This window comes from Hylobates moloch, unplaced genomic scaffold (assembly GCF_009828535.3).
Source record: "Hylobates moloch isolate HMO894 unplaced genomic scaffold, HMol_V3 SCAFFOLD_15, whole genome shotgun sequence".
NCBI lineage: Eukaryota > Metazoa > Chordata > Mammalia > Primates > Hylobatidae > Hylobates > Hylobates moloch.
In genome coordinates, this window is record NW_026652290.1 from 51,348,744 (window position 1) to 51,362,768 (window position 14,025).

General features: G+C 51.1%; 1 protein-coding gene across 2 annotated transcripts; it reads right to left on the minus strand.

Moving 5' to 3' along the window:
• Window positions 1-467: 467 nt before the first annotated feature.
• SMYD5 (SMYD family member 5) lies at window positions 468-13,717 on the minus strand. Of its 2 annotated transcripts, none has more exons than XM_032176881.2 (13): window positions 13,600-13,717; window positions 8,653-8,761; window positions 7,432-7,571; window positions 6,944-7,065; window positions 6,493-6,562; window positions 5,793-5,897; window positions 4,894-4,956; window positions 4,605-4,675; window positions 4,176-4,282; window positions 3,706-3,762; window positions 2,750-2,844; window positions 2,005-2,075; window positions 468-1,909 (listed from the first exon to the last, which is right to left on the minus strand). In XM_032176881.2, exons 1-13 carry the CDS (start codon window positions 13,693-13,695, stop codon window positions 1,756-1,758), a joined length of 1,260 nt encoding a protein of 419 aa, XP_032032772.1. In that variant the 5' UTR covers window positions 13,696-13,717; the 3' UTR covers window positions 468-1,755. The 2 variants fall into 2 exon arrangements, with proteins under 2 accessions (XP_032032772.1, XP_032032771.2); XM_032176880.2 differs by lacking the exon at window positions 13,600-13,717 and adding an exon at window positions 13,257-13,405 and having other exon boundaries at window positions 470-1,909.
• Window positions 13,718-14,025: the final 308 nt, after the last annotated feature.

A 14,025-nucleotide genomic window follows, 5' to 3' on the forward strand; every position in this document is an offset into this window, starting at 1 on the left:
GGGAGGATCACTTGAGGCCAAGAATTCAAGACCAGCCTCGGCAACAACATAGCAAGACCCAATTTCTACAGAAAAATTAAAAATTAGCTGGGTGTGGTGGCGTGAGCTTATAGTCCCAGCTGCTCAGGAGGCGGAGGTGGGAGGATCACTTGGGCCCAGGAGTTCAAGGGTGTAGTGAGCTATGATTGCATTGCTGCACGCCAGCCTGGGTGACAAGGTGAGACCCTGTCTCAAAATTTAAAAACCACCCAAACTGGACCTCAGAGGACCCTCGCTCTTGGGCATTAGAACATTTGCATAGCAGAGTGTAAATAAGAGCAGAGGTGAGCCCAAGCTGGTAAGCCTGGAGCTCCCATCTCCTACCATTACCTGGTCTAATCGGTACCCCTTTGCACCCACCTGTGACTGCTGCACGCCCGGGGCAGCCTGCCCAGCCACTCGCCACAAAGCATTCCTGCAGAGGCCTGTCACCACTCACATTTTATTGAGAACAGTGGGCAGGGGGGTTGGGAGAGGAGTGCTGACCGTTGTGAAGGAGTAAGAACCCAATGGGTAAGGGGCCAGACAGGTTCCACGTGGCTCCATGGTCCAGGAAAGGGCCTGTGGGGTGGGCACCTGCCCTCTCTGGGATCCCTCAGCAGAATGCAGCAGGCTCCTCCAGGAAAGGGAGGCATTGGGAGTGATGGGTTGTAATTCCCATAGCATCCAACCCAAGAGTGAGAGGGGTGGTACTAATCTGGGCGTAGGAGGGGACAAGACAGGGCTACTCTCCAAGTATCTAGCCCAGCTCCTCGAGGTTTCTGGAAGACTTCAGTGTTCCTCTGTGGAGACCCTAAAGATGGAGATTGAGGCCAGGAGAGCCCCTCACTGACCCATTTTAACTGGCCCCAGGAATACCAGAGCATCCTAATCTAAGGAGCACAGGCCTGTCAAGCCCCAGGTCTCAGCCATGCTGCTGAGTGCTCATTGGGAAGCAGGTGTGAGAAAGGGTGATGACCCCCTACGTGTCTCTCCTGAGGAAGGCAGAGGCCTTTTCCATACTCCATAAGGCCAGCCACTGTGCCAGGTCCTGAGAGGCAAGGCACGAGTTACAAAGATTCTGGAGTCTGGGGGAGGGGTTAATCTCCACTTCCCCAGATGTCCAAATGGGGGTGTGGGTGGGGGGAGTAATCCCCCTGTCCAGCATTCCCAGGAGACAGCCTCAGGGAAGGGGCTCAGGAGGCCCAGATCCTCCTGCTCGCCTCTCCTTGCTGGGCCAGTGGTCAAGCAGTTGCCTTACTAGCCACAGCTGTGGTAGGGGGAGGTGAGGACGCCTCACCACCTCGAGTCTCTGCTTCAATGAACTCGGTCTCAGATTTACCCCTCAAAAGAAATCAACAGCAAGTTGAAAGGGGAGGAGCCTCAGGTGAAGGGGTGAGTATGGGCTGTGGGGCCAAGGGGAAAAAACACTGTTAGGCCCTGGCCCTGATTCCAGCCCCTCAAACCCTAGAGTGGAGGAACCTCAAGGGGAGGCCAGTTGTGAAAGGCTCAGTGCCAGTGCAGAGTCTGAGCCAACTCAGCAGCAGTGTCCAGGGCATGAGGTCTGGTGGGGGTTGGGGCCAGAGATCCAGGCTCTGTCCTACCCTCTAGCAGAGAGGGCTGGAATGGGGAAAGCAGGCAATGGGAGTGGGAAGTTCCCTCCGAGCCACTTCTCTGGGGGAAGAGCCCCCTCTTCTGGCAGGGTCTAGGGCAGGGCCCTTTCTGGGCAGGGCAACATCACACATCAGTCATCTCATCCCCCAGCTCTGCATCTTCTGGCTCTCCTTCCTCCTCCTCCTCCTCTTCTTCCTCTTCCTCTTCTGAGGTCACATTGGGTTCATCAGCCTCTGCCAGGCATTTGGGACAGGAACAGACAAACAAATAGTTCTCCCTGCAGCGGTGGGGGATGGTGAGGGGAAAAAGTCAGGGAGCTATGGGATAGAGGACCCCAGAGCCCAGCTGCACAACCATGTCCCCAGCTGGCACCTGAGGATCTTGTGGCGGCTGTGGCGGCTGCGCTCCCGCTGACAGCAGTCCAAGTAGCTGATACAAATCTCCTGTAGGGCAGAGAAGTGCAGTCTGATGGTCTGTGCTCTTTTAAACGGCATAAGGGCCTCCCCAACACCTATCCTATCTCCAACCACTGCCCCATCTCTAGGAGCCAGGCTTGCGTTGCCCTTCAGTGAAGGGGCTGGCTGCCATCATCCAGTTCCCAGTGCCTTCAGTAGGCAGGCCACTATAAGACTCCAACAGCCTGTGCCTGAGACAGAGGAGACTGTGGTTAGCCTCGGGCCGTGGTGAAAGCCGGTCAATGGCCAAGGTCTGCAGCTGGGATCAGAGGTCTTGGTATGATGCTACTTGCCCTGAAGAAGATTCAACCAGCCACTGTGCCTGCACTAACAGACAAGACCCTAAACCCACAAAGAGCTATCTCCTGCTTTCTTAGAAACTACATATCTGCATTTGACCAAAAGATAGCTGGGAACAAGAATCTGAGCACATAGGTCCTGAGGCTAAACACTGTCCTGAGGCTTTCTGGAGTCATATTTCGAAAAAGCGAGGTAGGGTTAGAACATAACCATGAGCTGAAAGACTCAGACCCTAAGGTATGTGGGGATTCCACCCAACAGCCTGAATTTCAAGGTACTCTAGCCACTGTTGCTCCTGATCCCTGCAGAGAACTTCCAGGGCCCACTGCCCACCCATCCTGACTGTTCCTGGTCCCCCTCACCTCTCCTGGCTTAATATCCTCCAGAGCAGTGACATGCAAAAGGAAGTTGTTTTCTGGAAAGGAGGTCTCTGCATTGGGCACACAACTGTGGTTGCCTGGATCATAAGAGGCAGATAATGAGGATTATTGACTAAAAAAAATAATAGCCTCAATTCTGCAGAGCACTGGGTCCTTTCTTGCTTGTTCATCCCTGCGAAGGCTGAGCACGTTTTAGAACCCAAGTTTCCAGACTCTGCATCCAGTGTTCTTTCCTGAAGACCAAATAGCACAGCACAAATGAACTCCACAGCACTCCCACTCCAACCCGCTGTGACTGGCCAACTTCATTCTCAGTCTTGTTCCCACTGTCTCACAAAGGGAGGGACAGGGCTCTGAAGGAATGCCCACCCCAGACCACTTAAGTCAGTTCTGCCTGCTATTGGACATCTAGTAACAGCTGACACAGGCCCTCTGAGAATCCAGTTTGGGAGGGTAGAGTGGCTCTGTAGCCTGGGAGGAGGAGTTTGCAGTGAGTAAACCGGGGGTGGGAAGCTGAGGTCTGGAAAAGGCAGTTGTCTGAGCTGAATCTGCCCCTCCTCATCAGGTGCTGATGAGACTCGCCCTCTAGCCTGGGCTCCCAGTACTCCCAAATCTCACAAGGCAGTAATGGTGCAAAGCCCATGCATCCCTTTGCAAGAATCAGAGCTCTGTGCCTGCCTTAGTACAGGGCCTGGCCTACTGTAAGGTTTTATGTATAAGCAGGTATTATAGCACAAACAGTTGGATGAACAAATGAAAAAAATGATAGAACAAAAAGGCCCAGGGGAATTCCTGTGGGAGCTCAGACCTAATGGGGCTCCCAGACTCAACCCTACCAGCCTAGAAAGGGCCAACTGAGAAAGATAAACTGTGGCTGCAAGGCCACCTGGCAAAGGCAGAAGCGCCTGGGACCATCCCTCCTCAACGCCATGACTCACAGCAGCTCTGAAGCACAAAGAGGCCAGATCCTTCACAGTTAAGAAACTCTCCAGTTGCTGTAAGACAGTAATACACAGACATTATTCTACCCATTTTTAAAGGCAGGAAAAGGAAATGAGGCTTACAAGGACAGGCACTGTCTCCACAGTCCTGCAACCCCACCACACTAAGGCATCAGTCCCTACCATCTTACCTAAACTTGCCTCTCCAAGACAGAAGCCTTGCTTTTCTGTCTACAAGACATCCTATTTATCCAGCACCCCCTCCTCCCAGCATCAAGCCTCTGGATACATCTTGGGGCTGTTTCTCACCTGTGTGCCCTGTGGACAGATCTGAAGCTCCCCACGGGCACAAAGGGATTACCTTCCCCTACCATTAATTCAGAGCACCCTGGGGAAAGACTTTGTGTCCACCATCTGACTGGGGATGTCGCCATGGTTGGGTGAGGCCAACGCCCTATCTCACCAACCTGCCTCGATGTCCTTGTACAGCTGGTCAATGAAGGTGTCAAGCTGCTCACGGTCCTGAGGCTTCAACTCCAGAGCGTCACAGGCATGGACCCACTGGCTTAGGGAGCTGGGAGTCCCAGGCAGCCCATGGTTGGGGAGGTGGAAGCCCAGGTCACAGGGCTCTCCACATCCAGGCAAGTTAAGCCCAGGAAGAAGGGTCTCCCATCCCCACCCCATTTCATTCTCCAGGTGGGGGCCCATCTTCCCCAACAGAGGCTCCCCAAAACAGATTCCAATGCCTCATTCTGATTCCCACCACTATATCCAGTTCAGTGATCTGTCCAGAGTCCCACCCTACCCCATCCCAGTCTTGAAAGGAACTGTGGCTACCTTCCTCAATCAGTTTCCCACCCCTGAGAGTAACTTCAACAGCTCTGGAACATTCTAACCTGGTCCCGATTCCTTGGCCATTGGTCCCAACAAGAGCAAAGAGAGACCGGAATCCATCTGGAGTGAACCACTGTTGGGGGAAAAAAGAGATGAGCGCTCATTACAGCCACTGGCTTTTCTTCCAATTGGACTCCCTGTTCGGGAAGCCTTCTGTGAGTCAGGCTCGTCCCAACTCCAGAAGACCAAGTCGGCTTTGGCTCAGCTGTCCCTGTAGGAGATGATGACCTGGTTGCTCCTGGAGAGCTGGAGTAACAAGGAGGCCACTGGTCCCACCCTCTCCTCACTCACCTGGCTGACTGCTTCCTCATAGAGGGCCTCTGTGAAGAGTCTCCGCAGAAGTTCCAGTTGGCCCTGGTTTAGGGGAAGCAGGGAGAGACTTGTATCCCTGAGGATTTCCCATTAGCACCCAGGCAGGGCCCAGGCAACTAGGGGAGGGAAGGAAAAAGGGCCAGCTCTGTAGACTGAGCTTTCCGTAGGGGCAAAGGAAGGCCACAGAGTTTACCTCCAAAGAGCTTTGGCAGTCTGCCGGCCTGTTCCAACCCGGGGTGGCAAACCCAAATTTCTCTCCATTTTCCAGCACTTGTACCAGCAAGGCTGAGGCAGCCTGAAATGTCTATCCACACCACCATCAAATGTCCCTTGACCTGGCCTCCAGACCAGCTGGGCTGTCCCACTCCCTTCCTGTAAGTTCAGTGCAACAGGGCCCAACCCAGATGCAAACCTTGTACACACCTGCCTCCACCCTCAGGTAGCTCCTGCAGGGAAGTCTGCTGTCCTCAGTGAGGATCCATACTCTTTGATTGGGAATGGGCACTCAGGACATGGGCAGTTTCACACTGCTCTCTGATTCTGTGGCCCCACAACCCTCCAGTCTCCATTCTACCTGATTTGCCCACTGCTATCCTATGACAAGTCCTGCCTTCTAACACCAGTTAGGGAGCACTTTCAGGGCAGGGCATCCGACACGCCCTTCCTCTGTTGTCACCCCACTTCCCAACTGTAGGTCCACATGAGGTCATGAAGTAAACAGTGGCAGGAACGTAAGTCCTCTGAATCGATTTCTGGACCCAAGTTCTAACTCCTTCCTGTAGCTCAGAAGTGATCGAATATGGTGCTCCCCACAGATGGCCAGAGACATCCTAGGATATTTGGGGAGGGAAGGAGACAGGCCACGGGAGAATAATAACCTTGAATTTGTCTCCCAGAAGTTTGTGGACAATTTCCTCCTCTTCATTGGCTGTTTTGTTACAGAACTGGGAAAAGAGTCTGATCCAACAGTCCTTGTCCTTCGCCTGCAGTGAACAAACATACTTAAGGGTCACAGACACCCACCTTCTCACTGACACTCCCGCCCACTTGGGAAATACCACCACACAGGAACTTATAGGGGCCCTTCCTCTGCCTGAGGCTTCCTCCCAATGCTGCCCACCCCCAACCATTTCCCCAGTTGGAGCCAAGACAGCCAATTCAACAACACTTGGAAAACAGGAGAAAGAGGCTGAGGAACAATATTAATAGAAGGGCAGTTAGAGTGGCTTCTCTCGCTTTATGTAAGACACAATCCTGAAAAAGTGGTGCTTATAAATCAAATGCATGAATTGCTGCTGCACAAGGCATCTTCTATATCAGAAACTACAGGCATACTATCACACTGGTCTTTAAGTTTAAAAAAAAAAAAAAAAGACTACAGGCAAAATGAGCTCTCCACTCCCTATGCCTGTTTTATGTTTAGCGCATTCCTAAGGTTTTACATAGCAAGGAACTCTCCTTTGGGAAGGCCAGGAAGAACTCTGCATCCAAGCTAGGGCTTTGAGGGGAGGAAAAGACTGAGACCAAAGGTTGAATGGGACCAAAGTCAGCTTCCCTGAGAGGGTTGGGTGGGCTCACCTGCTTCACGGTGGCCACCATCCTGGCCATCAACATGATGCTTGCAGTCTCAGGTGGGTAGTGAATACTCCTGGGGAAAGAGAAAAAAGATTGGCCTAGAAATTCTCTCCCTAGTAGCTGAGCTCAGAAAAGCCGAGTCTGACTGGTACAGAGAAAACTTCCTACCAATTCCGTCAATTACCAAGAAAGTCATAGACAAGGACTTAGGCAAGACTTTGCATCCCTATTGGCTTAATGGGGCTCTTTCTGGGAGAGTGTTAAATGCTAAGGACAGAAGGACTGACAGCCCAGATTAAAAGCAGGGGATAGGGTTATGTGACTTCTGTTTAACCCTAAGAAAGGAAGAAAAATCCAGGGAATTGTAACTTAAGAAAGACGGCAACACCTGATGAGCCCAGGCAGGCAACCAGGGAGGAAAGGATAAAGAAAGAAGAGAGGAAAAGAGACCTACCTCCATGCCTCCTGAAGCTTATTGAGAGGATGCAAGGGGTCATCCTGGGAGGGGCCTGGGCACAGGACCTGGTGGTATTGCTCAGTGGCTGCCAGCCGACATTCTGCACTGCAGTACATCACCTGTTAGGTGGGATAGAGGTCAGTACCCTAGGATCTGGCCCTAGGATCACCTCCTCTAACTGCATTCCTTCCACAAATAGCCCCTGAGCTGTAGCTCAGATGTATTATGAGAAGAGAAAACACAGGGTGCTCTGGGGACATGTGAAAGGCACACCTAGGCTCCCACCAAGCCCATTTTCCAGACAATGTAACTGTGCCAGGGAGGATGAAACTGGAACAATAACCAAGCCTTTTCAACATCTTATCCTACATTGTAGTTTTCAAGGGCCATGACCAGGTCTGTCGTTGCTCGTCTCCCCACAGAGGACTCCAGCTAAGGCCTCCCTCACCCACCCCCTTCCAGGTACACTCCCCAAGAATACTCACTCGGCAATGGGGACAGTTCTGGTGGAGGTCCTTGCGCACAGTGCACAGCTCTGGGTGAGGCAGAACCTGGCCTGGTTTCCCGGTCAGCCTCTGGGCATTCTCTTCTGCCTTCTCCAGTGCCCGAAGGCAGTGGTCACAGGCTGAGGGTGAGAGCCAGACACAACAATGTCTTGAGAGCAGAGGCCACATCTATCCCTTTCACAGCCCTATGGAGCACCTGCTATATGCCAGGCACCATTCTAGTGTTTCATAAAAGTTTGGGAAGTGAGTCAATGAATAATTACATGCATGCATGAATGAATGAATGAATTTATTTCATGTGCATCCCAAGGTAGATGATCCCTTCCTCCCTCTCAAGGACCTCCTGGCCCTTATTGTCTAACTCTCCCTGCTTCTTAATCAGACTCACTCTGTGGGGCTCCCCTACCATCCCGAAACTGGGCTTTTCCCATACTCTGGGGCCAACTGACCCTCCTTTCATTGTGTGTCTCTAGCTTAAGAAATGTGTAGGTCGGGCACGGTGGCTCATGCCTGTAGTCCCAGCACTTTGGGAGGCCAAGGCAAGTGAAGGACCTGAGGTTAGGAGTTCAAAACCAGCCTAGCCAACATGTTGAAACCCCGTTTCTACTAAAAATGCAAAAATTAGCCGGACATGGTTGTGCGTGCCTGTAATCCCAGCTACTCGGGAGGCTGAGGCAGGAGAATTGCTTGAACCTAGGAGGCAGAGGTTGCAGAGAGCCGAGATCACACCACTGCACTTTAGCCTGGGTGACAAGAGCGAAACTCCGTCCCCCTCCCCCCAACCCCAAAAAAAGAAAAATGTGAAAAAAGCATGTGGCCAGCAAAGCTAAGGGCATCCTACTTGTGCTCACCCCTAACTCAGCCTTCTTTGAACAAGGGCCATGTAGCCTCCTCTTGGTGGAGGACTCCACTTTGGCACCGGGCCTTCAGCATGACGTCCCTCATACCATGGAATCAAACTCGCCTGAGTCCTGCTGCGCTCCCTCAGGGAGCACATCTGAAGAGCCTCCCACCACAGGAATAAGCCTCAAACACCTGAGACTGGACAGAGGCGTGGTTCTCAGGCACAGTCCTTCAATGGAAGACAGCATTTCCTCCCAACACCCAGAGTTCCAGAGACGTCCGCCAGTAGGGATTTTTGCAGCTCACTTCCATGCACAAAGGTGACTGGGCCATGAGGAGTAGGAGAGATGTACTCACCTCGGTAGCGATAAAGTGCATTCCAGAGAAACTGGGCAGCCACCAGGGGCCGTTCTACGAAGATGGTCTCCCCCTTCCGGATCAGCTGGGTGGCAAACAGCCCCTTTCCCTAAGAGGGCAGAGGAATAGGATGGCCGTAAGAAGGAACAGAAGACATAGCTCCAAGAGCTTCCAGGAGGCCATCCAGCCTCACTCCCATATGCCTCACTCTTAGGAGAGGCCTCTGCCTCTGTGAGTCCATGGAGAGTGGTCAGCACCCTCCATAACTTTCTCCTCTAGAAATACAGCTCTAAGTTATTTTCAGTTGCATCCCTTTCAGTCCATTCAGAGCAGAAGGCCTGGAACAGGGAGGGAGCCACCATGGCAGCCATCTCAGATTACTCAGAGAATTTTTCTGAGTATGGCCAGAGCAGGGCCAAGGCTTATAGCAGGCTGGGGCCTCCAGTACCAGGAGCTGGTAAAGGCAGGGCACTCATCTCTGAGTCAGCCACATGCCACTCCAGGATCCTGGCAGTGGTGTTGCTACACAGGGTTGCAGAGAAATCCTACACCATGGGACAGGGAAGCCTTGTTTGGGGGAGAATGTGCCCTCTTCCTTGGTCAGCTGAATACCCACAGCACCTAGCACAGTGCCTGGCATCCAACAAGTCCTTGGGGGTTGCACTGAAAGAAAGGAGCTAATACTAGTACCAGTCCTAACATTAACTTGCTGTGAAGCTTTGAGCCAACTGCTTCACTTTACATCTGTTTCCCGTTTGAAAAGTGAGCATTATAATAATACCTACAAGGTAGTTTCCAGGGTGTAACGATATAGCACAGATGAATGGACCTTATGAGCTCTAGCTTCTTCCTACTCAATGAGAGGTACAGGGGCTGGCAACATGGGCATCACCTAGGACTCTGTTAGAAATGCAGACTCTTGGGCCCCAGCCCAGACCTGCTGAATCAGAATCTGCATCGTAACAAGATGCCCAGGTGATTCATATGCATGTTAGTTTGAGAAGCACTGGTCTGAAACACTACATACATCATGTAAAGGATGAAGGATGAGAAAACAACCTCTGAACTGCCATCTCTCAAATGTGCAAAAGGACTCAGCACATGGCTTCAGAACCCAGGCAGTTACTGGCCTTACTGGGCACATACTCCCACTACTCAAAGAAGACGTGTGGAGCCCTGTCAACACTGAGCTGCCACAACAAAAGGAGAGGAAAAAAATGCTTGACACCAAAGTAAAATGACCTGTCAGTGTTGCCTCCCAGGTAGCTCCCTGCCTGCTTAGAAGGCCAGATAGGGTTGCCTCTCAAACTCAGAGCGAAAAATCTCAACCTTGTGAACAACTCTGGAAGCTCTATCACACAGTAGAATGGGACAGGTGAAACAAAACCAGGAGGCAAAGCCCTGGGCACACCCTTGCCTGGCTTCCTGGAAGCCCTTCCCCCCATGCCTTGTATCCCGTCCCAATCTAGCAAACTGAAAATTTGGCCTTCCTCTATGGGACAATATGAACAGGGACTCACATTATTTCTGACAATCTCAAATTTCAATATTGTACAAACATGGATCTCCCTCTTTGTGAAGGTCTAAATGCAGAAAATATTTAGTAATCAAAACAAAGAGAAAAGAATCAAGAGTTGTCCCTTTATAAAGTCATTCCCAAAACTGATGAGCATATTTCAAGGAAAACAGAGCTCTAACTCATAATATTAAGGTTGGGCTGGGCGCAGTGGCTTACGCTTGTAATCCCAGCACTTTGGGAGGCTAAAGCAGACGGATCATGAGGTCAAGAGTTCAAGATCAGCCTGACCAATATGGTGAAACCCTGTCTCTACTAAAAATACAAAAATTAGCTGTACATGGTGGTGTTCGCCTGTAGTCCCAGCTACTCGGAAGGCTGAGGCAGGAGAATCACTTGAACCCAGGAGGCAGAGGTTGCAGTGAGCCAAGATTGCACTACTGCACTACAGCCTGGGCGACAGAGTGAGACTCCATCTCAAAAAAAAAAAAAAAAAAAAAAAAAAAAGAAGGTTGGAGAGCACTGAACCTGAATGGAAAGGGGACAAACCATACATACTTCCAATTTGAAAAAAAAGTTTTAAGAAAAAATCGTGCAGGCTGGGTATGGTGGCTCAGGCCTGTAAATCTAGCACTTTGGGACGCGAGGATGAAGGATCGCTTGAGCCCCGGAGTTCGAGACCAGCCTGGGCAACATAGCAAGACCCCATCTCTATAAAAAAAAAAAAAGGTGCAAAACTCTAAGACTATGTAATAGACTTTTTTTTTTTTTTTTTTTTTTGAGACAGAGTCTCTCTCTGTTGCCCAGGCTGGAGTGCAGTAGCACAACCTCAGCTCACTGCAACCTCTGCCTCCCGGGTTCAAGCAATTCTCGTGCCTTGGCCTCAGGTAGCTGGGATTACAGGCGTGCACCACCACGCCCGGCTAATTTTTGTATTTTTAGTAGAGATGGGGTTTCACCATGTTGGTCAGGCTGGTCTCGAACTCCTGACATCAGGTTCAAGTGATCTGCCCGCCTCGGCCTCCCAAAGTGCTGGGATTACAGGCGTGAGGCACCGCGCCCGGCCTAATTTTTGTATTTTTAGTAGAGACAGGGTTTCACCATGTTGGCCAGACTGGTCTTGAACTCCTGACCTCAAGTTATCAGCCCACCTCGGCCTCCGAAAGCGCTGGAATTACAGGAATGAGCCACCATGCCCGGGCAGACTATGTAGTAGATTTTAAAATCTTGATTAAAATAAGAAAGCCCACAATAAGCCATGCTGCTACCCAGCTAGTGCACCAGTATGGTAATCCAGCTGGCTTCCACTGGACCTGGTGAGGTTTCTGTTCTGATTGGTCATGTCTGTGGCATAAAAGTTGATAAATTTTTGAAAAGTCATTCCTATCCACAGAAGCAATAAAAAGTAGTCAAAAACTATTCCCACTTGAGGCCCCTGGTCTATATAGTTTCATGACCCAATTCTCTCAAACCTTTAAAGAATAAATAATGTTCATGCTATTTAAACAATGTAATGACAAAAAACACAGAAAGCTTTTCTGTTTTACAAAAAAAAACCCACGTATAACCCTCATGTGGTAACTTGAGGAAAATAACACAGAGAAAAAAATCACAAACCAATCTCATTTGAATAGAGAAGCAAAAAGCCCAGGATAATCCATGCTGTTACCAAGTCCAGGCAGGTATGTTATTTTCTCCAGCAGCAGATCAGATGTAGGCAAGGAGAGGGCGATCGGCTGGGGCCTTGATAGAAGCCTGGGACAGGAAAACTGTGCAAGGAGAGTGGCTGAAGTGATGAAGTGAGAGGGAAGAAATGAAGAAAGGAAGGGGTTGAGAGACTGGGGGCTAATGAAGAAAAAGGTGAAGAATATCACTGCAAACCAAGAATGATGGAACTGAGACACCTTCAAACTGTGGCCACCCAGGAGCACTAGAGACTACGGAGATGGACATACGAACAGGTAAGGAGACCAAGGATGTGGGGAAGCTGAGTTACCAGGGAAGGAGCAGAGTGCTCCAGATACCTCTGAAGCAGAAAGGGGGCAAGGAAGGCTGAGCTGGGAAACTAGATCAATATGATGACGCTGAGAGCGGATGACAGACAACTAGAGGTCTTACATCTTGGGCAAGAACCAACGATACACACAGCCACTACACAGGATAAATTATTCAACCTCACTAGTAACCAGAGAAACGTAAATGAGAACAAATATAATTTTGCACATATCAGCAGGCAAAGATAACTAGGAAAAAAACACTGCTGGACAAAACAAAAGGATGTTTGCAGAGAAAATGAGCTCTAAGACTTTTGACTCCGGGGATGAAAAATACCATACAACAATAAAGGGTCCATTAATAACGGGTTGGTTGAGTGAACTGTGGCCCTCTCACGGAAGAAGCTACCACTCAGCTCTTAAAAATTAATATGTAGAGGCCGGGCGCGGTGGCTCACGCTTGTAATCCCAGCACTTTGGGAGACCGAGGCGGGCGGATCACGAGGTCAGGAGATCGAGACCACGGTGAAACCCCGTCTCTACTAAAAATACAAAAAATTAGCAGGGCGTGGTGGCGGGCGCCTGTAGTCCCAGCTACTCGGAGAGGCTGAGGCAGGAGAATGGCGTGAACCCGGGAGGCGGAGCTTGCAGTGAGCCGAGATTGCGCCACTGCACTCCAGCCTGGGCGACAGAGCGAGACTCCGTCTCAAAAAAAAAAAAAAAAAAATTAATATGTAGAAATAGGCTTGATATCAAAAGATTCACTGCTGCATCAAAAAGCAGTTTCTAAAAATGTAATTTTAACGTACACATGTTTACACAAGTATAGAAGTATGAGTGATTTTTATATTTTCTTTCTTATATTTTCTTACGTGCATTTTCTATTTTTTCTACAATGAACTTTTGGAACACAATAAAAACGACAAAGTCATGTCACCTTCCTGCTAAAAACTCTCCCAATGCCCCCACGGCCTTTGGACTCTGGTCCAAATTCCTCAGCATTCCAAGGACCTTCGTAAAGGGTCTTGGCCTCTCTCCTCATCCCCTCACCCAAATCTCACACATTAAGTTCGCGAGGACCCACTCTTTTATACCTCAGTTCTCTCTGCCCAGCACGTCCCCGCCCACCGTTCCAGGGACCCAGCAGCAAAGCCCCCTAGCCCCGCCCCGAGCAGCCACAGCAGGGCGTCCGGCCGGCTGGCCGGATTCCTCTGGGAGGAAATGCGCACGGAGACTCCGGAGACCCGAGTGTATCGCGTGACCGCGCCACGAGCCTGCGCGCGGGGACAGACTGGGAGCCCCCGGGCCGCGAGCAAGGGCCGGGCCGTAGCGTCCGAGCGGCACAGAACTCTCTGGGCTCCGGGTATGGAGTCCTGCGGGGCTGTCTCCATGGCCGGACTGGGCTGAGGCTCCCGGCAGGACCAGCCCCGACCTCACCTTGGCGCTGCTCACGAAACGGACTTCCACGGAGACCCGGGCGCGGCCCGCCACGCCCACGCAGAAGGAGAACATGTCACACGTGGAGGCCGCCATCTTGGGCGCGCCTCCGCCTTATGACCCTTAACCCCGCCTCGACCTGAGAGGCCCCACCCCCTTCTGGTCCCGCCCCCGGCGAGAGTGCCCCTGAGGCTGCGAGGTTTTGCGCTCCACCAAGTCTGAATTTAGGTTCCGTGGTTTGTTGACGGGAGTGTAGCTGGGCCTGCCTTTGTGCTTTTACATCGGTACCTTTTTGTGTCTGTACCTCTGTATCAGAGTCTGTGTGCGCGTACATAGTTTTGATGTGTGCATCTTTGAGTCCGTTGCATGTTTTTTTGTTTTTTTTTGAGACAGTCTCACTCTGTCGCCCAGGCTGGTGTGCAGTGG

Excerpts from the sequence above, each read along its gene's own strand:
- SMYD5 (XM_032176881.2), bottom strand. The coding sequence starts at position 13,695 with ATGGCGGCCTCCACGTGTGACATGTTCTCCTTCTGCGTGGGCGTGGCG. Across the intron at positions 7,572-8,652 it reads TGCACTTTATCGCTACCGAG|CCTGTGACCACTGCCTTCGG; the intron begins GTGAGTACATCT and ends TCTCACCCTCAG. Across the intron at positions 4,676-4,893 it reads ATGAGGAAGCAGTCAGCCAG|TGGTTCACTCCAGATGGATT; the intron begins GTGAGTGAGGAG and ends TTCCCCCAACAG.